General features: G+C 43.1%; 6 protein-coding genes across 6 annotated transcripts; 3 read left to right on the top strand and 3 right to left on the bottom strand.

The window, feature by feature from the left end:
• Positions 1-245: 245 nt before the first annotated feature.
• On the bottom strand, positions 246-4,097 carry Bcspt16. The gene is made up of 6 exons (XM_001552567.2): positions 3,848-4,097; positions 3,688-3,772; positions 3,510-3,631; positions 3,296-3,448; positions 1,783-3,241; positions 246-1,722 (listed from the first exon to the last, which is right to left on the bottom strand). Exons 1-6 carry the CDS (start codon positions 4,022-4,024, stop codon positions 623-625), a joined length of 3,096 nt encoding a protein of 1,031 aa, XP_001552617.1. The 5' UTR covers positions 4,025-4,097; the 3' UTR covers positions 246-622.
• Positions 4,098-4,509: 412 nt separating this feature from the next.
• On the bottom strand, positions 4,510-6,782 carry BCIN_09g00250 (hypothetical protein). Its single transcript, XM_001552566.2, has 4 exons — positions 6,564-6,782; positions 5,406-6,497; positions 4,807-5,356; positions 4,510-4,744 (listed from the first exon to the last, which is right to left on the bottom strand). Exons 1-4 carry the CDS (start codon positions 6,605-6,607, stop codon positions 4,733-4,735), a joined length of 1,698 nt encoding a protein of 565 aa, XP_001552616.1. The 5' UTR covers positions 6,608-6,782; the 3' UTR covers positions 4,510-4,732.
• A 596-nt stretch (positions 6,783-7,378) lies between these two features.
• Positions 7,379-10,965, bottom strand: Bcubp3. The gene is made up of 4 exons (XM_001552565.2): positions 10,138-10,965; positions 9,208-10,088; positions 8,996-9,158; positions 7,379-8,945 (listed from the first exon to the last, which is right to left on the bottom strand). The coding sequence occupies exons 1-4, from the start codon at positions 10,660-10,662 to the stop codon at positions 7,869-7,871; spliced, it is 2,646 nt and encodes an 881-aa protein (XP_001552615.2). The 5' UTR covers positions 10,663-10,965; the 3' UTR covers positions 7,379-7,868.
• Positions 10,966-11,310: 345 nt separating this feature from the next.
• Bcmag2 lies at positions 11,311-14,596 on the top strand. The gene is made up of 3 exons (XM_024694845.1): positions 11,311-11,321; positions 11,374-12,142; positions 12,304-14,596. Exons 2-3 carry the CDS (start codon positions 11,903-11,905, stop codon positions 14,230-14,232), a joined length of 2,169 nt encoding a protein of 722 aa, XP_024550638.1. The 5' UTR covers positions 11,311-11,321; positions 11,374-11,902; the 3' UTR covers positions 14,233-14,596.
• A 1,928-nt stretch (positions 14,597-16,524) lies between these two features.
• BCIN_09g00220 (hypothetical protein) lies at positions 16,525-17,779 on the top strand. Its single transcript, XM_001552563.2, has 2 exons — positions 16,525-16,780; positions 16,837-17,779. The coding sequence occupies exons 1-2, from the start codon at positions 16,769-16,771 to the stop codon at positions 17,242-17,244; spliced, it is 420 nt and encodes a 139-aa protein (XP_001552613.1). The 5' UTR covers positions 16,525-16,768; the 3' UTR covers positions 17,245-17,779.
• A 491-nt stretch (positions 17,780-18,270) lies between these two features.
• BCIN_09g00210 (hypothetical protein) lies at positions 18,271-20,744 on the top strand. Its single transcript, XM_024694844.1, has 4 exons — positions 18,271-18,948; positions 19,042-19,252; positions 19,327-19,857; positions 19,952-20,744. The coding sequence occupies exons 1-4, from the start codon at positions 18,670-18,672 to the stop codon at positions 20,575-20,577; spliced, it is 1,647 nt and encodes a 548-aa protein (XP_024550637.1). The 5' UTR covers positions 18,271-18,669; the 3' UTR covers positions 20,578-20,744.
• The last annotated feature ends 530 nt before the right edge of the window (positions 20,745-21,274 follow it).

The raw sequence follows: 21,274 nt of genomic DNA, 5'->3' as shown, positions 1-21,274 counted from the left end.
GCCCTCCCTCATCCATCATCATACGCCCTCTATTCACATCTATAACTCACTCACCCCCAGGAATGAACAGAAGAAAACAAATGACAGCCAGCCCAAACTCAAACTCATCTATCATTCATCAAATTACACAATAAGACAATTCTACCCGTACAAAATCACAAAATCACAGAGCGAGTGTCAAAAAAAAAGAACTTTTTATTTTCCTCCCTTCCCCTCCCCCCCCCCTCCCCCAACTACCCACTACTTACTACTGGCTCCCAATTCTTATCTCACTTCACTCACTCACTTCCTGCTTTCCCTGTCCCTTTTCTCAGAGTATTTTTTCACCCACACTACATCCATCCATCCATCTCCATATGATATTTTAATTTATTTGTATATCTCTTCCCCATCCTCATCATTTCATTCATTCCCAACGCCAATCGAATACTAGTAATTATAGAGAGCGAGAAAAAAAAAAGTGTTTCAAAAAATACAAATGAAGAATTTGAGATATTGTTTCTCGTCTCATCTCATCTCATTTCATCCTGTCCCTCAAAAAGGTATCCCAGTACCATGCCATTATCTGCCATCACAATTTCCCTTTGTCCTCACCACCCAATCTACACATCAAGTAATACACTTAATGTTTTCTCTTTTTCTTGGGTGCTTCTTCTTCATCCTCCAATCCACTTTCCATGTCCTTTCTCTTGGCCTTCTTCTCCAATTCATCCCAATCCTCTCCCTCACTTTGTTCATCACTATCCTCTTCTCCTTCATCCTCACTTGCATTACTATCAAAATCACTATCTTCATCCGAACTTTCCTCCGTAGCAGCCATTTCATCGTCACTCATTTCAAAAGCGGATTCCTCGTCTTCATCATCACCACCTTCATCATCTGATTCCGTTGCCAAGAAACCCCATCCACCATCCTCAAAGAATCCATGAGGGTCGGCTGTTACAGTCTTCATGATCGTTGGCCAATTCAAATTGAGTGGACCTTCGGAAAATGGAATGTTAACGGAATCTAGCCATTCCTTTACATTCTCGAGTGATTCGACAGGGATGGTGTTAATATGGTAAGGAGCACGGTGGAAATCCTTAAAGACAAAGACCATATCGAAGTTCTTGAGTCCGAATTGAACACGTTCGAGATGAGCAATTTCGATATCCTCAAGAGTGATGACCATAAAAGGAGGTTCAGTGAGCTGAACTAAACAATCTGTGGAAGGTTGACAGAAAACGCTGGACCTATTTGGTACACCACCGAACCCAAGTTCACGGAAAGGTACGTCGACATCAACGTTCTCATTCTTACCAGCGTCAGCGATCTTCTCAGCAAATGCTTTGAATTGTCGATCAAGATCGGCACGACGTCTTCGTTCTTCTTGTTCTGCTTCAAATTCTTCCTCATCTCCATATCTATACTTTCGCTTTCTGTTTCCAGTTTCATCAAATTGAATATCAGTAGCTTCGCGATAGAATTGAACATCCTTGGTCTTCTTTTTACCAATCAAAATTGGATCCTTTAGATGCACATGAATGATAACAATCAATTCATGATCACAAGGTTGGAAGAAAAGATGCTTGACATTACTGAAAAGGATATCAACTCGGTGTTGAAGATTTAGAGGGGATTGGTATCGAAGACCGTTTTGGTGAATTTCAACCTTTCCGGGTACACGTTTACCATCCATAGCTGGACGAATGAAAACGTTGTCCATGACAATTGGACGACGATCTGATTATGTCAGTAAGATATAGAAGAAGAAAAAAGACTGGCTACAAGTTGCGAACTTACTTCGAATTTCAACCAACTTGTCCTGCTCAACAACATCTTCCATATCTTTCTTCTCTTGTTCACGCTTAACAGCATCTTTTTTCATGTTACCGATTTGATTGGCAATGTCTTGAAATCTATCTCCATCATGAGATCTGAATGTCAAACTTCTAACAAAGTGTGCTGAAACATCTTCGAATGGTTGATCGTCCTTTCTACCAACACCTTGACCAGGAGATAAGAAATTGATTCGAAGGTATGAGAATTCACCCTCGTCACTCTTACTAGCATTCTTGATAGTTTGGATATGGAAAGGTACTGGACGGCCCATAATGGGTAAAACAACAGTTGAGTTTTTTGCGTCCATAACAATAGCGAGATCTCTGATCTTTGGAGGGAATTGATTCTCACGCTTGTAAGATTCAAATCGCTTGAATTTCTTCACGGCAACACCATTTTGGTCGCCAGTAGCTTCAGCGAACCTTGCAAGACCTTCGGCTTGTTTTCTTTTTGCGAGCTCTTTTTGATGCTCACGCCGTCTGGCTTCGGCACCTTCATCAACCTGAGTTGATCGTTCACCTCGGAGTTTTGTCTTGGTGATATTTTTGGCTGCAACAGCCCCAACGCTCGAATCCTTCTTTGCCTTGGTAGCTTTTGGTTCTGGTGCAGGCTCATCTTCTTCATCCTTGAAAAAAAATGAGGTCGCATCAAGTTCCGAGGGGGCATCACCTGTGAAAATAACAGGTTCCGCTTGAGTGACACGAACAGTATCTGACAATACCAAAGAGTAAATTTTGCTCTTCTTGTCTTGAGGATCTTTGTTCTCGATATCATTGAATCCTGTAGTGACACAAAGGGTCATTCCGTCCTTTAAGCTGCGAGTGCTTTTGGCATTCAGGAGTAAAGTAGGGTCCCTTGTTTCGATACCGATTCCAGCTCCAACATTCTTCAAGAAATGCTTCTCTAACTCTGGCTTCTTGGTTCTGATGAGGGCTAAAGCTTTGGCGTAAATATCCTTGACATGAGCGCCATCGCGAATTTCCTTCATAACAAGGTTGTGAACCTGCAATAAGAATTTGTAGTTGCTCTCCTGAGATTTGTTTGGATCGACAAGATAAGTTCGGCCAATTAAGGAGCAGTAGGTTTTGTATCGAAGACCCATAGAACAAATGATGACACCAGCATGTAATAACTCATCATCGACTTGAGCACTCATCTTCAAATCGTATTTTCCACCACTTTGTATGATAGGTCCATGGGTCCAGTCCAATTGTGACGAATCGAAGTCATTTGGCATCCTCTGTTTATTAGGAAGCTCGACGGAAGTCCAGAATTTGACATCGTCCAATTTGCCATCCACTTTGTTGGCCAGGGCGCTATGTTTGACTTTTTTCTCTTCATCCAAAATGCCTGACATTTCCTCGACAAAATATGGGTTCATGAGTGCAGTACATGCTTTTGAAGAATTTCGCATAGCGCGCTGTAGAGTTTATTAGCATCAACCAGTTCTTCCCCCTCGTAATGAGTGCCTTACCAATTCGTTCTCATCTTTTACGGCCAATGCTGCAGCAGATAAAGCTGGCGCAATATCTACTTCTTCCACATCCTTGATTTCGGTATAGATTTTCTTCCACTCATCGATAAAAGGGCCACTTGATGTATCTTTTGGTAGAATTCCGACTTTCTTCTATAAGCAGAAATTTGTTAGTCTATTCTTTCTGCGCAGAATGATAGTATTAGTGACTCACCCCTGATGAATTAATGACATCTGCAATTTTTGTGAAAAGCTTCTCGTTGGCTGCTGCATCTTTGCCCCTAACCAAGACCTCGAGAGGAATCTTTCCACCTTTCAAAGGCTCCAAATGTTTCGCTATTCCAATGTTAGCTTCCAATTTGTTGGCGCATATAGAATGACTATTCACGAACCTTTCTTTGCCGTCGTCACAATGTATAAAGTGTCGACTGTGAACAGGAAGAGCGTCGCAGGAAACTCGTAGCCTAATAGCCAAAACTATTTCTTCATCAGCACTCAACCTTCTCTCCATTGTACTTTCTTGTGAAACTTTTCGCAGATATTTGAACTCACATGAATCGCATTATTTTTTTGAAAGCTTGCCACATCCTCCGTCTTCCCCATTAATACCAGGATACTATTTGCGCCATTGAAAACCGCGTCGCCGCCTCTCTTATCAGCTTTCCATGATGATATAAAGTGTGATAATCGCTCCTGAAACAAATTCTTGTCAATTCTGATATCCACCATGATGACTTTGAATATTTGTTGATGGTAAAGAATTGAGGTGGAGTTTGTTGAAGAAAGAGAGAGAGAAGATATCAAAGAGGAGGACGCGATAGTCGAAAACTCGCGTTGATTGAAATTGAGAAATTGCGTGTGTGGTCTTTAAGGGTCAATGGAATTGTTCTCTAAATGAGCTTTGATAGCTAGATTGATAAGGTATTTATTGTTGGCGACGCCGAGCTCCCTTTCAGCCTCATTAGCCTTTACCATACATAAGGCTGCATGAAAAAGTAGCAGCCGTACATCGTACAGCTGTGAAGAATTTGCATGCTCTACTGACCGTCGTCATATTCAGAGACAATGGCATCTTGTATTCGGTTTTGAAGTCAAGTCCTCTAACATTTCTATCCATAATTCAGATCTAAAATCACATGCGGTTTCTAGCTTCGCTAGCAATACAAAATCAGACACGTATGTCATCTTTCTATTTATGTAGATTCAACTAAGTTTGATGGAATCAATTCTGGATATATTATTCGAGCACAATTGGGCATTAAAAGTCATATCAATAACCTATGTACAAGAGAAGTTTAATACTACGCCTACTATACGAGCTACCCATGTTCTTATTTTATGATCTAATGCTAGCATGGGCACTTCCAATCATCCATCTAGACAGATGACTGCGACCGAAATCATTCGGTTTTTTTTATATATATGGTATATAACCATTTAAAAGATGCCCTTTGGTTGAATTAGCAACGAACTAGAGTCGACCAAATTGATAGAGATAAGGCGGAACTTACTGGAATGAACAGATATGGAACCAGTCTTTCGTACTCTTCCCAAGCCTCTCCATATCTCTCCCGACACTTTTGGATATCTCTATATGCACGATGAGAGATCATACCGGCAAAGAAGACACAATAGAACCAAGGGAATGGACTCTTGAAGCCAGTAATAAGTCCCCAGCAGAAAGCGAAGAAGAAATCGCAAGTGTAATGAATCTTGCGAGCTTTTCCGTACCAGCCATCGGCCAAAATTGAGTCACCGGTTTTGGTTTTGATGACACGTGGGTTCATAACCTCCTTCCATGGCAATTGAGGGAATGCTTTACGATCTGTGACGGTTCCACGCTCACGAGATCTAAATCTATTCTTTTGGCTGTTGGTGGTATCCCAAACCCAGTATACGAACAGGTACGATGTGTATAAGAAGAAAAGGAAATACTTGTTCCATGAGTATTCAGATGGTGGGTGGTTGGCCAAATAAATGGTGCAGTGGCAGTAACTGAGAGGAACTCCGGCGAGGTTCCAGAAAATCAACATGAAACCCCATTTCTCATAGTACATATCCCTAAAAGAGTTAGTAGACTGAATGGAGGTGTGTACAGGGATATACATACCAGGTTGTTATGATTAGTTCTTCTCCTTTAGCGCATGCATTTGCATACAAAAAGTGAGCCATAATCAAGAATCCGACTTCACCTGATACATAACCATATTGTTCATATTGCCTCGCAGCAGCGGCACAGGAAAGACCCAAAAGAATGAACCAAGGTAGGCGAACTTCGAAGAACATTTTGAAATCCAAGATGCCGAACATTCTTGGATTCAACTCGGCTCCCATGAAGAAGTCATAAATTGGGTAGCCTGTCATTCGGTGTTGAGCTCCGCGTGCCAAAGCCGACAAATAAGCAACAATTGAGACCAAGAATCCAGAGCAAATGGCTACTGACATAATTGGCCCAAACTCGTCTAGGAGAGTATAAATTTTGAAAATGTCGAGGTAGTGCAAAACAGCCCCGGTGATAATGGTGAAATAGAAAGACCAAATTCCTGAGCAGTAATATGGTAATTGCTTACCTCCCTCATGAGGAAGCGGTTTACCATAACCCCAAACTCCTGGCATAAGGCAGTACAAGATACCCTCAAAGACAAAGAAAACCCAGTAGATTTTCCAAGCACGAAGACTTGGGTATGCCCCTGTGTAGACGAGATCACCCATATGTTTGACAAAATCGAGGAATTCTTGGCCTGGTTCCGGTGTAGGGAATTTTCCATCATAGTATGTTGCTCCAATCCACATATACCACATGAGACAAGGGAATCCAATCATCATAGCACTAACGCCGAAAGAGCCACCAAAATCAAAATGGCCAGAAGCATCAATCTTTGGATCATTTGTAACCTTTGTTGGTTTCCCGTTGACTGCCTTCTCCTCGGTCTCGCTCTTGATATTTGCGCTTCCACTCTTCAACGATTCGATCGTGTTGGGGTCATTCAATGCGGAAGTAAAGCCATTGATTGCGGCGCCATTACTGACATGATCATTCGCTGTTGCTGTCTCGACCATATTGACTTTTCGACTTGAGGATCTCATCCTGGATGGCGGATTATCTGTTGCGGAGGAAGAATCGTCTGCGTCTTCTGAGAATTGTGACTTTCTCTGGCGACGAATTCGTGGAGTCTCGACGAAACCAGCACGTTCCGTTTTTCTATATAAATGGTCAGATTTCTCTCTCTGATGGAAATGGAAGTGAAAAGATAGCAATGGTACTTACTTTGGCGTCTGCCGCAAAGAATATCTTTCGCGTCCTTCGGACATTGTGTAATTTCGGAACGGAAAGATCGTTGGGACGAGTATAAACCACTAATTCACTACATACAATTTTAAATGAAGCGCTTGTAAGGAAAGTGCTATAATAGAAGCTCAAAGATCATGATTTCATACGCGTGCAAGAAAAAGTGTCAACAAAATAATGAGAATCAAATCGGACTCCATTTTACATTGGGAATTATTTAAAATTAATATTTGTTTACTAGTTCCCGTTTCCCATTTCAGTCGAGCCACTCGGAAGTCACACATTGGGTCGGATTGATCTTCACTTATCCCCTGTCACTCCTTAAAACCAAGCCTTCGAGAATTGTAAAACCCCTAGTAAAAGATGGGGTTTTTAATTGACAAATTACGTTTTACATGAGTTTAAAAAAGGGGCAAGGATAACAATGTGCATCTGGGTGTACCAGCTACCTATTAACCTTAAGTTACGAATACGATATCGATAATAGCGTTTAGTCAGGCAGGTAGTATTAAATATACCATCATGTAGCTATTACATGTATTAGGTGTATTAAGTGTTGTCTAGTCTAGGTAATAGTGACAACAAATAGTTGCGGGGCTATCTGCCTCAACCAACACATCGATTCAAACATAAAAGGAATAGTCGATGGCATTGTATCACCAACCTGACGTATGATGTTTTGTCAATTTTTATACCTAGGTAGGTAGGCAGCTCAACATATTCCGAGTTGCGTTTCACCCTATGCGTCCTAGCTAACAAGTCCAGCAGAAAACAGTTTCCAACATTATGCATTATGTGACTCCTTATTCATCGCTAATTTTTTATTTGCTATGGTCGGTTGCGAATAACCATTAGATATTATACATCGAACTTCCTCGTAACATATACTATTTTTTGCGCGCCAATTCCCTCCCTAAACATGCGCCAACCGCTCATGCCATAGAAATGATGCCAAAATTCAGAAGTTGTCCGAATAAGTGATGTACAAGAAAGCTGCAATGCATCTTTTGTTAACCCTAATATAAGACTAGGTCAACCGCCCATCCAAAATTTCCTTGCTGAATAGCGAAACACGGATACCTAACTTTCGAAAGGGACCGCATCTTCAGCACGAACCATCCCTCTTCTCGGCCTTTCATCTCATTTTCTCGTAATATTCATCATTTTGAGAATCAATTATGACATCCCTTTCAGCGACCTGTCCGGCCTCCTCCATCGATCATCGCCGTCCTCTTCAATTCCCTATCCATCGTGCCCAGCCCTATCATTACACCAATCAGACCCTCATACTTTTTGATAAAACAAGAGATATGCGACCTTGTTATCCATAAGTGAGGATTTACCAGCCGCATATCCAGTGGCAGGTTTGGACTTTGGTGTGGAAGCGCCATTTACTACACTTGACCATTTCTTTCCAGATCCACTGGCTTGTTTCCATCCGTCCTCCTCAGCTTCTCCATTTTCTTCTCCGATTGAGGCAAAGATGTTTCCCGACGATGAACTATCCTTCTTGTGGGCCTCTAAAGCAGCAGCCAAAACTTTTGGATCTTCTTCACTTCCTCCTTCAGCTACATCTTCACTCCTTACACGCTTAATAACAGTATCGTCAAGTCTGATCCACTCCTTCCCATCTTGTCTCCTAACGTCTACAGTATAGTGTCCACCGCTGGCATTCTTACCGTGGTGATAGACAACGCCAATCAGGCGATACTTTGGATAGCCATCATGGGCAAAAACACTACGCCTAGTTCTTGGAAAGACTTCCTTTGGTAATTCGAGTTCCAAAGGATACTCAACCTTCTTCCAAATCTTTTGTGTGCCGCCGGTGTTGTCGTATTGGAAACGCTTCAAGTGCAAGATGAGTACAGGGGGTACCGTCTCGATGAATACTTGCTTTGTCGCGGTTACGTTGGGACCCTTTGGAGACTTGAAATCGCCATGAAGGACCTCTGAATGTGTCAGGCCTCTCAAGGCATCAACGATGTTATGAATATCCGGGGAACCGATATCCAGTTGGAGTGGCTGATATGGCTCAAGAGTAATGGAATCTTTCAAGCCTGGTACACGCAATTCGGATCTCAAGCTACCACCAAAGATTTTAGTGACTGGAGAGCCAGTAAGTATAGTTCCAGAAGATCTTGTAATGGCAGCTTTTTGTTTAGGTCCAACCTGTTGCCATACATCATCAACAGACCCACGTCGACTCGCAGTATCGCTGATAGGAGACGAAGGTACGTTCATGGGTGTGGTATCAGCCGAATTTTTACTCGATTCACTTGACTTCATGACATGTACACATTCATCATGAAGCCCTTCAAGCAAAAAGCCAAGGAATTCTTCCGCGTCTTGTTGGTGTCCCCTCTATGGCATATATTAGTAAATACAAACTCAAATAATACATTTAAACTAACCTGCATTGTGACAAATCTCGGTAAACGTCGCATAACATCGTAGACGAAATCCGGCGTGAAAGAATCTCCATATTGCTCAAGTTCCCCATCTTTAAGTCTCATTTTGAGTTGCTCAACTGATTTTGCAGAATCAATAACTGAAAACTCCCGCATAAACATAATCCTTGTAAGATGTTAGTAGCAATTACACGAAATTCATTGTTCGTACTTACATTGCATCAATTAAAGGTGTTTGACTTTTGAAGCTATGCGCTGCTTTCTTGCTGACTTGATCAAGAAAGTCATAGAAAGGGGTACAGAAAACGAGAACTTGTAAAACAGAATTCATATAGCACATGTTACCAGTGTTCACTAGACCTCGAGGCTCAAGAAATGATATTTTGGAGTCCTTGGCTTCGGCCTTGAATGAGCGCAATGCTTCAGCTAGTGATTCCGAATTACTTTTGCCAATCTCAGAGGATCCATTCTGTCCACCATTGACAGTGGTAGGAGCGGTAGGAGCGCCAGATGAACCAAAGAGACCAGTCCAAGCTCTTGGTGTAGCCCACGCTTTGGGAGGGGGAGGTGTTGCCTCAACTTCCTCAGTAGTAGGGTCATTGGCTTCATTCTCATTAGTCACTTCAGACTTGGTCAATTCTGCCTCAGCTACAACTTCACCATTGGTATTTTGAGAATTTGTCGATGGCATGCTTTTGGGTTGAGACTTTGGAATGGCACGTATGGCAGGGATGGCGGGGACTGCAGGCACAGTAGCTCGCTGGGATTTTGTAGCTACGGGAGTTACTTCTCCACCTGCAAGTAGAGACGAAGGTTTTGTAGAAGATGGAGTAGTTGGGACTGTAGATTCAGTGTCTTCTGATGGACCTTGAGTAGTAGTAGGTGTTTCAGGTGTAGGCTCTGAAGCTTCTTCAGGGCTCGGCTTTGGCTCTGACGATGGCTCCGACATCTCTACGCCCTTCTTCGACTCAGTATCAACATCCTTGTCTAGACTTGGAAGCTCCACGGGATTCATAGACAACTCTGGACTCTGCTTCCTTTTCCGGCGCCGTCTGGTCGGCCAGGGTGCAGTAGTGTTGGGGGATATCCAAGGCAACTAGTTTGATATCAGCAATTGAGTAATGTGTTTTAAGAGTGTAACATACAGGTGCCTGAAAAGGTATATAGTGTTTGGGAGCTGGAGGCGGAGACTGAGCAACAGGCTGTATTTGTGGAGTTGGAGGCGTGAGAGGTCCTGCAGAAAGGGTGTTGGACGATTGGGTTGAGAAGCTCGAGGGAGTTTGAGGCAGTGGAGGCGCAGGAGCTGGCTGGTAAGAGGACGCAATTACTGGTGGGTGAGAAGCAGCAATAGCAGGAGATGGCTGAGGTCGAACGAAAGGTGGTGCTTGGGGTTGAAGTGGAGGTGGAGGTGGGTGAGTATAATGCGTCATCATTGGCGGAGGCGAACGACCATAGTGTTGATATGGGTTATATTGTTGAGTCAAGCCATTATTGTAATACTGAGGAGGCAATGGTTGAGGATGGTAATAATTCGCGTTGTACGGGTGCATGTACGCATTGTACAGAGGTGCCGCCGGTGGATATGGTTGAGCTTGATGACCATAAGGTCTCCTTCTTCCCAGGTCTTGTTGCATACCTTGCCCTGCCGGCAGATGACGACCGTTCATCATGCCGGCTTGCTAGAGTTTGTTCTTTCCAAACCTACCTTGTCCAGGATGGTTTGGTTTGGCAGGAGCTGTCGCGCGAAATTGATATTGGCTCTTCGTTAGATGGGGGGAGCTCTCTTGAGTATGTTCTCCAAAGTGCTAGCGCATTAACAAAAAGAGAAGGTATCTCTATATTTAAAACGCGCGCGATGGCAGCAGCTTCCAAGATAAATCTGCACAAATAGAGCTCTGGATATGACTATTATGGAATATATGTTGTTGGGTTATAATGTTGGCTTTGGGGCAGGTAGATTTCCGAAGTCCTCCAAAATTATGGAGATCAAAAAAGAAGATGACTGAGCCAAAAAAGTGAAAGCCTTGCCAAGACTTTTTGCCCCCAAAAAGCTATGCGGAGGGTGCTCGTGCCGTGCTGTGCGATATGTACTCTTGACCTAGAACAATTAAACTGGCTCCCCTGGTGTCCTGGCTAGAAGCATATCGATAAGAAGTAAAGCATTCGCCGTTGCATATGAGGTGGAAGCGCACATGGACGCGGCATCTAAGAATGTCCCTGGCTAATGCAATACTGTGAATCGAGTGCAAATATATCTTCGTCCATCTGCCATCTTCTTCATGGTCCCAACAGTCCCATAGCTACCAGGTGGGCTCGGAGGCACTGGCAGGTATGACGAACGATCCGATTACGTCTTATGTCTCTAACGTTTTCCCTATAAGATTACCGATAACATTGAGGGAGCGAACCACTGGTGAACTTTCATATCGCCCCTCATCCTCATAAAGCCATACAGTGGTGATCTGGAGTGACTCTTCCCGTCCTCTGGCAACAACGTCCTTGTGGCGCCTGAAATCTCCTCCCAAGTCAACCATCTGCATCGTTTTGCGTTTCATAGTACAGTTACTTTATTCTATTAGCATACCCATCTTTACCATCTCATTCTTTGTGTTCAATCGTTCCTCCTTAGCTTTGTATTTCATACTTTCAGCCATAGCTACACACGCATATATATCAAGAGCGATTGATTGTCTTATCCGAGGGACCGACGATTATCAAATCGGGTCTGATCGAGAACATTGAAAAGTGCAACAACTCTGTCAAGCAACCAGACGTCGCCATAGGACATATCATATCATCTGATACTTCCCTCTTTACACGCCCAATCAAACTCCCGGCCTGAGAGTCCATTTGATTATCAAGCCTGGATTGGAACATTGAGAAGTCTCTATATTTTAAAGACTTTGAACTATGAACCCCGTTCAGCAAAGCGCGTCATCGCCTGGTGGAAAATCTCTCAATACCGCGCACAATCCTACTCAACAACAGCAGAGTCAAATCATATCTCCAAGTTTCGAGTCAAATACACGGCGCTCTGGTAGTCAATCCGGTGGCGTATCTGCGGCTGCTAGAAACAATCAAAGTCAACGAAAACAACATAGAAATTCCAAGAAACCCAGGCTCGCGGATGAGGATGCTATGGCGGAATCCGTAAGTTGTACATTTCTTCACGTTCCCATCATTTGCATCCCTGTCCCACAGGCATATTGCAAGCAATTAGTGCAATACAAAAGATCAGTTCATTGCAGACGATTAGGATATTTCACTTTCATAACTAGTTCACAGACAATCAGTAGTGCTAATACTGCTAGGCGGCTATGAGAAATGCCAATAGTCGAAGGGGACAAACATCAATTACACATCTTATGAGTTTTGCTCTTCCCCCCAGGCCACAGGATTATCGAAACACGATCGCAAGAGGGACAAGACGTGGGAATATATATGGAATTGGATCTGGTCATCATTCTAGTGATAAAGCGAGGTATATTCACGCAAACTACCGATTTATAGTCAGGCCAAATGGAGATTACAAGCAGCAAGCTCTGTTCGCAGATCAGCCTCTGGACTGGAATGATGTTCTTCAAATTCTCGCATCCGCCGAATCACAAGACACATCATGTCCAATATGTCTCTCGCACCCTGTAGCCCCTCGCATGGCGAAATGCGGACATATTTTTTGTTTGCCATGTCTTATTCGCTACATGCACTCGACCGATGACACAAACCCTCTACCAGAGAAAAAGGCTCGATGGAAGGCATGTCCAATCTGTTGGGATACTATCTATAGCTCAGAAACGAGACCCGTTAGATGGTATATTGGACAAGAAGGGCCTGCCCCGCGTGAAGGAGAAGATGTTGTATTACGATTAGTTATGCGACAACCTGGAAGCACTTTGGCACTGCCAAGAGATGGTGCGGATGTACTCGATAAATCGGAAGACATCCCATGGTATTTCGCTGCCGAGGTTACGGATTATGCTCGAATCATGAAAGGAAGTGAGGAATATATGATGGAACAATTTGGATTGGAAATCGAAGCATTGAAACAACAAGAGAATGAGGATGAATTGATGTTTGGGGAAGAACCCGAGTGGACTCGGAAAGCGGTCAATTCTGTAAACGATGCGAAGGAGAAAGTAAAAGGTATTGGTGGGCCACCACCTCCACCAAATCAGCCGACCGAGAAGAAGCCCAAAAGGCAACCCATACAGTTCAATACTGTCGATGAAAATTCTCCAGAGATGTACTATGTCCAACAAAGCTCAACGCTATCTCCATCGGCTGTCCCTTTCCAATTAGATTCGACAGTTACTCCACCACTACCTTCGTCCCATCCTGTTCCGATCTCAGATCCTTCACAATCCCACCTAGGGAGCACGCAACAAAATGACAGGCCACTACGCTCAAAGAATTCCCAATCAAACGAGAGACATTCAGACGCCCCATACCTGTTTTATCAAGCTCTTCTTCATTATTATCTCGCTCCTCTCGATATCAGAATTCTCAAATCGGCTTTTGGAAGTTTTGCCTCATTTCCTTCAACATTACTTCCTCGCGTCGAGCGTGTATCCACTCATGTGATGGATGATGAATTGAGAAAAAGAACCAAATACTTAGCTCATTTGCCCTTTGGTTGCGAAGTAGGATTTTTAGAGTGCAATTGGACTGATGTTGTTCAACCGGAGATCTTGAATCAATTCAAAGAGGATATTGAGCGACGAAGAAAACGTAATAGAGACAAGGAAGTTCGAGAGGAGAAAGATAGGCAGCGTGCTGAAAAGGCAGAAGATAATGCACGTTGGGCCACGGCTAGGCAGAAGCAACCCGAAATATCCCCAGCGAACTATTCCGATATCGATTACGCCGAGCTCACATCAACATCTGTTGACCCGGTTGATGCATCTCCTCCTTGGACTTCACGTCAAGGCTCTTCTTTCGGAGCATTAGCCTCACCATCTACGAGCCCTCCTGCGCCAAGAACTGTTTGGGGAACAACATTAGTAACACCATCTTCGCCTGATCTTCATCCCCAGTACAATGGTAATGCGGATGATGGTTGGCTACCGGGTTGGGAACAAGAGCTTCAAGCAGAGAATGATGCATTGATTGCTCAAATTCAGGCGGCGTCCTTGAACGGAGAAAGTAGTTCAAGTGCTACACCTCCACCACCACCTCAAGGGAAGAAGAAAAAGGGCAAGAAAATTACATTAATGAGTACAACAGCTAGAAGAGCTGCATGATTGTTCGCGAAGATTGGAAGTATGTATTTTTTCGAAGAGTTTGGCGTTCATAGTGATATCACTACAGAGACACGATGCAATATATTCATTTTCAATGTTCAACAATATGCAGAATAATGCAGGGTTTCCAATAGTCTGGATTATATTCCGATGCTGAAAATCATTTTATTCCTGAATTCCGATCGTCTGGGATATTAAGACCATTTAAACAACGGGGATTTTCAAAACAGTCAAATCATTGCAACATTCAGCCATCTGAATTATCCAAATGGATTCGCTTAATACATTGGATTATTTTCGGAGACCTTCCTATCGAAGTTCACATCTAGTTTGCTAATCTCGATGACTGAACACCCACACAACATGATGTTATGCAAGTCTGATCTCATTCTTCATATTTCGCACGGACAAAAAGGATTCTAGAAGTAAGTTGAATTTCTATCAAGTGTTATGAGTGGCGTTTTGAAGGGTGTAACAACTTCCTAGCATGATACCAAATACCATGGTAACACAGTTCCCTGCACTCATTCCGGTACACTTCAACCGTCACTGATAACATTCTCGTCGTTTATTATTCTAGCTGCTTGCGTTGACGAACCATACGAGCTGAAATATTTATGTTTGAATCTTGACTTCCAAGCTAAGAGAGGATTCTATATCCCACTTCAGATGCAGAGATGTCTGTGTCGCTTAACAATCATCCCACGTCTTCATGGCAACACAACAACACGATATCTTTCTGAAATCTTTCATTTTCAATATTGATTTCGGCGGTTTTATATGACCGAGTGGTCTGCCACACATTACATATCAATTGATTCAACAATTCCATATGCGATGCAATGCACGGCCCGTACCGCGATAGGAAAACTTCCTGCAGCTAAAGTCTCGGCGCAGACTATTGTATCAATCAACAAGTTGAATAGCCCTATCAACTATTTTTATCGCCATCTACTATTATGTCAAAGAACACACACGATGTTTTTGAGCGACATGGAAATGTTTATTCCTCTTATCACTCATTGGAATTTTTATCATCCTACTGCACTATCTATTTATCTTTACGAATTGTTCTCGCAAGCAACGTTACGAAAGTATTCCTAACATTCTCGATTCTCAAGAATTTATTCGTAAATACGGGACATTCCCGATTGCTTCTATTTATATGTTTATTCGTATTTCTTCAACGCTTACGGAACGGGGATCCTGGAGCTTGTAGATCCGAACGTTTCGCGGGACGTTTTACGGTGTAACCTCGAGGTCGGTCGGTGTTGAAAGTCCGGTAGGATACATTCGCTTAAGTCAGTCATCATCAGCCACGTTTACAGACCCCTCACACCTTCACACCTTCACATTATTATCATGCATTCATTATTATCACTATTGTAGATAGGCTATGCTCTAGAACAACAAAGTCGGACACACATCATATTTCAGGATTTGCAGAACACTTATTGAGTATGATTGAGATGCACTTACGTTTCATTTTCAGTTCCTAGCATTATACGTATGCAGGTCCATCAATACGATCCCAATAACCTATCGGATAGTGTTCGATGATGAGATAATCAAATGTGAAAAGACTTTTCCATGCTGTCAAATACCTTACTCAATACGAGGTATGTTGCCAGGGATCAATGAGACACAGCTACGCAAATCCGAGTCCATGGGCTGAAGATAATCTTCAACATGGTATGTTGATCTGCAGAATTACTTCAATTGATTGCCTGTGCGAACAAATCCCGTGGAATTGATTCGCTATTGCTTATCAAAATCCATGGACAATTGTAGACCGGAAATTTCCACACCGCGTTCAACATGCAAGCTGGAATTTGAGGTCAACATAGTATGGCTTCGGTCTAATATACCTACGTCATCTTGCTCTTTACCCCTCTCAATTAAACATGTTCAAATTTCAAACGAATTATGATCATGTAATTGATTCTGTCATTGCCAGTGCAAGTTAACCACAATCTCGGAACCCGCCTCTTAACGCCTTCTGGTCTTGATATCGTTGAGAACATATTTTAATGATACGAGGCTCTCGTGCTTCACAGCGTGAGCTCCAATCGGCCCGTGCTTTCACCTGTCAGTCTATCGTATAGAATGGGAAGACACGAACTGCATATTCATGCATCTTACTGTGTTGCGTATAGGGGGCGTCTAGAATGTATGTAAAGAACAAGGCTAGGTCCTTGTATAATCATGTTATGTCGTATTACTCACAGATAGTGGGTCGAAAGTTCATGCTTGATTCAACGTTGCTTGATATTTTGTTTTGGTAATGGTGCTGAGGGCCGAAGGTGAGATGAGGTGAGATAAGATGTGAGAACTATATATGTTGGTGTTGGCTCTTATGCTTTGAGCTTTCGATTACACTCATCATACAATTACATTTCATATCCAAGTGCAATTTTAATCGGCCACCATTGCAATTGCCACACAGTACAACTCGGACTCAAACTCAAACATCAATAACACTATCATCCAAACAAACAACCAACTCAAACTACCTCCTTCTCTAAACCCAATCAAAATGCTCTTCACAGTTTGTCTCCATCCTTCTTTTTCTCACTTCAATACATGCATATTAACAATCTCCAGGCCATTTTCCCCCTCACTCTCCTCACAGCCGTCCTTGCTTCTCCAGTGCCCGTCCCTGCCTCTGTCTCTCCAATCTCTACCTGCTCCATCCTCTCCACCAAACTAGATTACTACCAAGGTTACCAATCTCCATCCCAATGCGGCATCAATGTTTTCTCAGGAAACATCACCGCCGGCGCTTGCGTCAATATCCTTACTCAAGGCATCATGCTTTTTCCGGCTGATAAAGCTTGCACCTATAGTATCTGGAAAGGAGTCACCGATTGTAGCGGTGACATTACTCAGACTTTTGACTTGGGAGTCGCGCAGCAGGGTGTACAGAGTGTGGGAACTTGTGTTGGAACGGGTGTTATGGATGGAGGAAGATTTTATCATGCTAGTGGGTTTTTGAGTTGTGGATGCAACTAGACACCTCTATCTAGACATTCGTAGGATTTGGAAGGCTGGACCGTAACGATGGGAGACATGATGGGATTTTATGAGTCATGAACGAAGAAACGAATTCGGATGCAAGGATTGATGGGAGTTTTTAATGCTGGTAATGATTGATGGGCAGATTTCTCGATATCTCCTTACGCTTCCCTGGGATGGGTCGATGGAGTTACAACTATAGACAAAAGCGGATGCTATGAATGGAGCTTCTTTGCTTGCTTTTAGTACACACAATCATCTCGTATACCAAATTTCCGCTGTTATTTATTCTTGTATTTGGAATATTTTGAAGTCAAATCAAGTTGAGTTTGCACACTGTCGCATCTTTTCCTTGTGGCTTTCATGAGTTCTCTCGATTCTGTCACTTGTGCGGTTCTACAAAGTAAAGATTCGGTTTATAATTAGTCTGCCTCCACGGCAGTGGCTCCCGGAGGGCCAGCGGAGCGTCATGGCACGTGAAGTTAAGAATAGCTTCATTAATTTTATTCTCTATAGGAATTTGGCATGTTGAGTAGTCGTTCTTGTTCCTTTTGGATGCTCTAACTCGTGTACTTGTGCAAGATGATTCTTTGAACGGCTTTATTGAGTGTCTAAGTAAACACATGACTAGTGAATAACATATATGTCTTATGTACTACTTCATTCATCTTCCTCTAGCATGCAAATTAGGGGAAATTTTTAATCTCTTCCATTACCGACGCGCATGGGTAGAGGCTAAGTAGGAATCCAGCATAGGGTCACGAGGGGATATGAACGCTACTCCACATTTCAACAACACATGTACCCCCACATCCCACTCTCCCACTCTACCGTTCTCCCATTACTGACTACCGCCCGCCCAATTCCTGGTAACGTTTCACTATCTAGAGATATCCAGCCGATCTAGCCAATCTCTTACAAGCTCGCGCGTAACCTTCCTCAATTTGATTGACGGATAATCAAACATTTATCCAATTGACGCATAATGATGCAAGCAACCAAGAATCTTCACAACTTCCTCTCGGAAAAAGGCGGGGTTGGAAATCTGGGGTCTTGAGATTCTCCCCCAGTCGGGAGTTCAGTATACCCCGCGGGGACACTCCATATGTTAGCGTCGTGTCTTTATCGCCCCGAAGTATTACACATAATGCATGGGGAATTACTCAATTCATATAAAATGACAATACTGACTGTCGACTTCTTCGCCTCTGTTTAACCGCTCGCTCATTGTCAAGTTGCAACGCCGATATCGATGAGGTGGAGACGAAGATTAATTTATCGCGCGTCTTTTGAGTTCTACTTAATTGTTGGTACGGCTACATAATTTGTCTCGAAAATTCACATATCGAGGTATTTTTTTACCATTTTCTTCTTCTCCTCCTTCTTCTCCAAAAGAAATCAAGATAGGGAGAGAATAGAACCATGGACCAAAACAAACAAGGAGAAGGAGAAGTAACTCATCTCGAGGATCCTTCCATCCAACAAGGGAATCATCAATTCGATACCATTTCTCCGCAATCTTCCTTGCCAGCATGGAAACCATCGCAGAGGAAACAGCCAGAGGGCGACACCGCTCTTGCTTTATTTCAGGATACGGAACAATTGCACCAAGCGATTGATCCTGTTGAGGAGAGGAAATTGATTAAGAAAATCGATATGATCATTTTACCGTGTTTGGCTGTCTGCTATATGTTCTACTACGTATGTTAGTCTTTTCGTCCTCAAACTTTTTTTTTTTTTTTTTTTTTTTTTTTCATAATAACGAGAATAATAACAATTGCTAACACAAACCAGATCGACAAAACTACCCTTTCATACGCCGCCATCTTTGGCATAAAAGATGATCTCCATCTCGAGGGGACAAAATACTCCTGGCTCTCGAGTATCTTCTATTTTGGCTGGCTCGCCTGGGCCTTCCCCACCAATTATCTGATGCAGAAGTTTCCGGTCGCGAAATACCTCGCTTTTAATATCTTCATGTGGGGTGCTCTTCTCATGTGTCAGGGTAAGAGTTCTTTTCCCGTTACATTTGAGATGGGAGCTCTCTCACTCACAATTCATGTTACTAATATTCAACAGCCGCCGCACGCAACTTCGCCGAGCTCGCTGTTCTGCGCGCCCTGTCCGGTGCCGCAGAAGGCTGTAGTGATTCCTCCTTCATGATCATCACATCCATGTGGTACACGCGACGCGAACAGCCCATCCGAATCGGCCTCTGGTATTCCGCCAACGGTGTGGGAATTGCACTCGGAGGACTCATCGGCTACGGGATCGGGAACATCCGCGGGTCGTTAGCGTCGTGGAAATACGAATTTTTGATCGTCGGTGCATGTTGCTGTATTTGGGGGATTGTCTTGTGGTTTTTCTTGCCCGATAGTCCCGTTACGGCAAAGGTGTTGAGTATTGATGAGAAGCGCATGGCGGTGGAGAGATTGAGGGAAAACCAAACGGGAGTGGAAAATAAAACCTTCAAATGGGTACAGGTAAAAGAATGGGCGGGAGATTATAAAACGTATTTGTTCTTTTTGATTGGACTTGTGGCGAATATTCCAAATGGAGGGATTAGCAATTTCGGCACCTTGATCATCAAAGGGTTTGGATATTCAACTTGTAAGTTTCCCTTTCTGTTCTCCCTCGTTCTTTTTTCTACTGCTGTCAATACCCATAAATGAATAATATATGAATTACAACTAACAAACAAAAGTGATAACAACCATCATGCAAATTCCCTACGGCGTCCTCATTGCCCTCAGCATTCTCCTCTGCGTCTTCCTCAACGATCGCTTACCCCCCAATAATCGCTGTATCATGATCCTCATCTTTCTCCTCCCCAACATCACCGGCGCATTCGGACTTCAATTTCTTCCCCAGACTCACCAGGTTCCTCGTCTCATAATGTATTACCTAACCGGACCCTATAATGCCTCTTTTGTATTGTTACTCTCTGTGCTGTCAGCAAATACCGCGGGACATACAAAGAAAATTCTCACGAACGCGACGCTCTTCGTAGGTCTTTGCGTGGGGAATATTTCCGGACCATTCTTTTATAAGAGTAGCCAGGCTCCGAAATATCAATTGGGAATATGGAGTATGATTGTGTCGCACCTGGCGGAAGCGGTCTTGATTATAATTTTGAGGTTTTTACTGAAGAGGGAAAATGAGAAGAGGGATTTCCAGCAGGGAATCGATGTGACGAGTGGGGTGAGAGAGGGACGGGGAGATGAGTTTGCGGATGCAGATGAGGAGGAAAGGAGAAGGAGGGATTTGGATGATACTGCTTTTGCAGATATGACGGATAGGGAGAATCAGAATTTTAGATATATCTTTTAAGGATAGATGTTGATGTGGTGGATTTGAAGAGGGGTAAACGGGACTGGTGACAAGTTCCAGAATATTAGATGTATATGCACACATGCGCATGAAGACATTATAGAAATGACAAATCTACACTATTTAAAATAAGAGATCATAGATCAACAAATAAATAAAGCAAAACACCAATTCTCATATTCTTAAAGTCTCAGACTCAGGATTTCGAAATCATCATTCATTCTGTGCGGTTCCCCACCTACCCGTTTTGCAATTCTGCCGTGAACTTTCAACAAGGAAGAAATAATAAATCATCTTCAGAATTTGAAATGGGAAGGAAGTTCGATGGCGCACAAAGATGAACGAAGTATGGGATTGAACTACAATACGCATGGATGCCCGGCAATAAAATTCCAAGATCAAAAAACATACCTGCCTACCTTGTTCGTAACTACAACGTCCCTCATCCGGCCCTTTCATTTCTCCTTCCCCTCATCCGCTCCTCCCCCTCCGAATGCCCAAATGTCAACTTCATCACCCCTCGTCAAAATAAAAATGTTCTCCAAAGTCTGGCGGTAAAACCCCCTCCCCCTCCCCCTCCCCAAAAACCAAAAAATGAAGGTTCCAGACGGGATCGAATCGTCGACTAAAAGAACTGCGATTCTTCGCTTTAGCACTGAGCTATGAAACTGTTTGCATATCCAACGATTTGACATGA

The sequence above is a fragment of the Botrytis cinerea genome, chromosome 9, assembly GCF_000143535.2.
Source record: "Botrytis cinerea B05.10 chromosome 9, complete sequence".
Taxonomy (NCBI): domain Eukaryota; kingdom Fungi; phylum Ascomycota; class Leotiomycetes; order Helotiales; family Sclerotiniaceae; genus Botrytis; species Botrytis cinerea.
The sequence above is the reverse complement of the archived record's forward strand: the minus strand, read 5'-3'. Positions and strand labels throughout refer to the sequence as shown.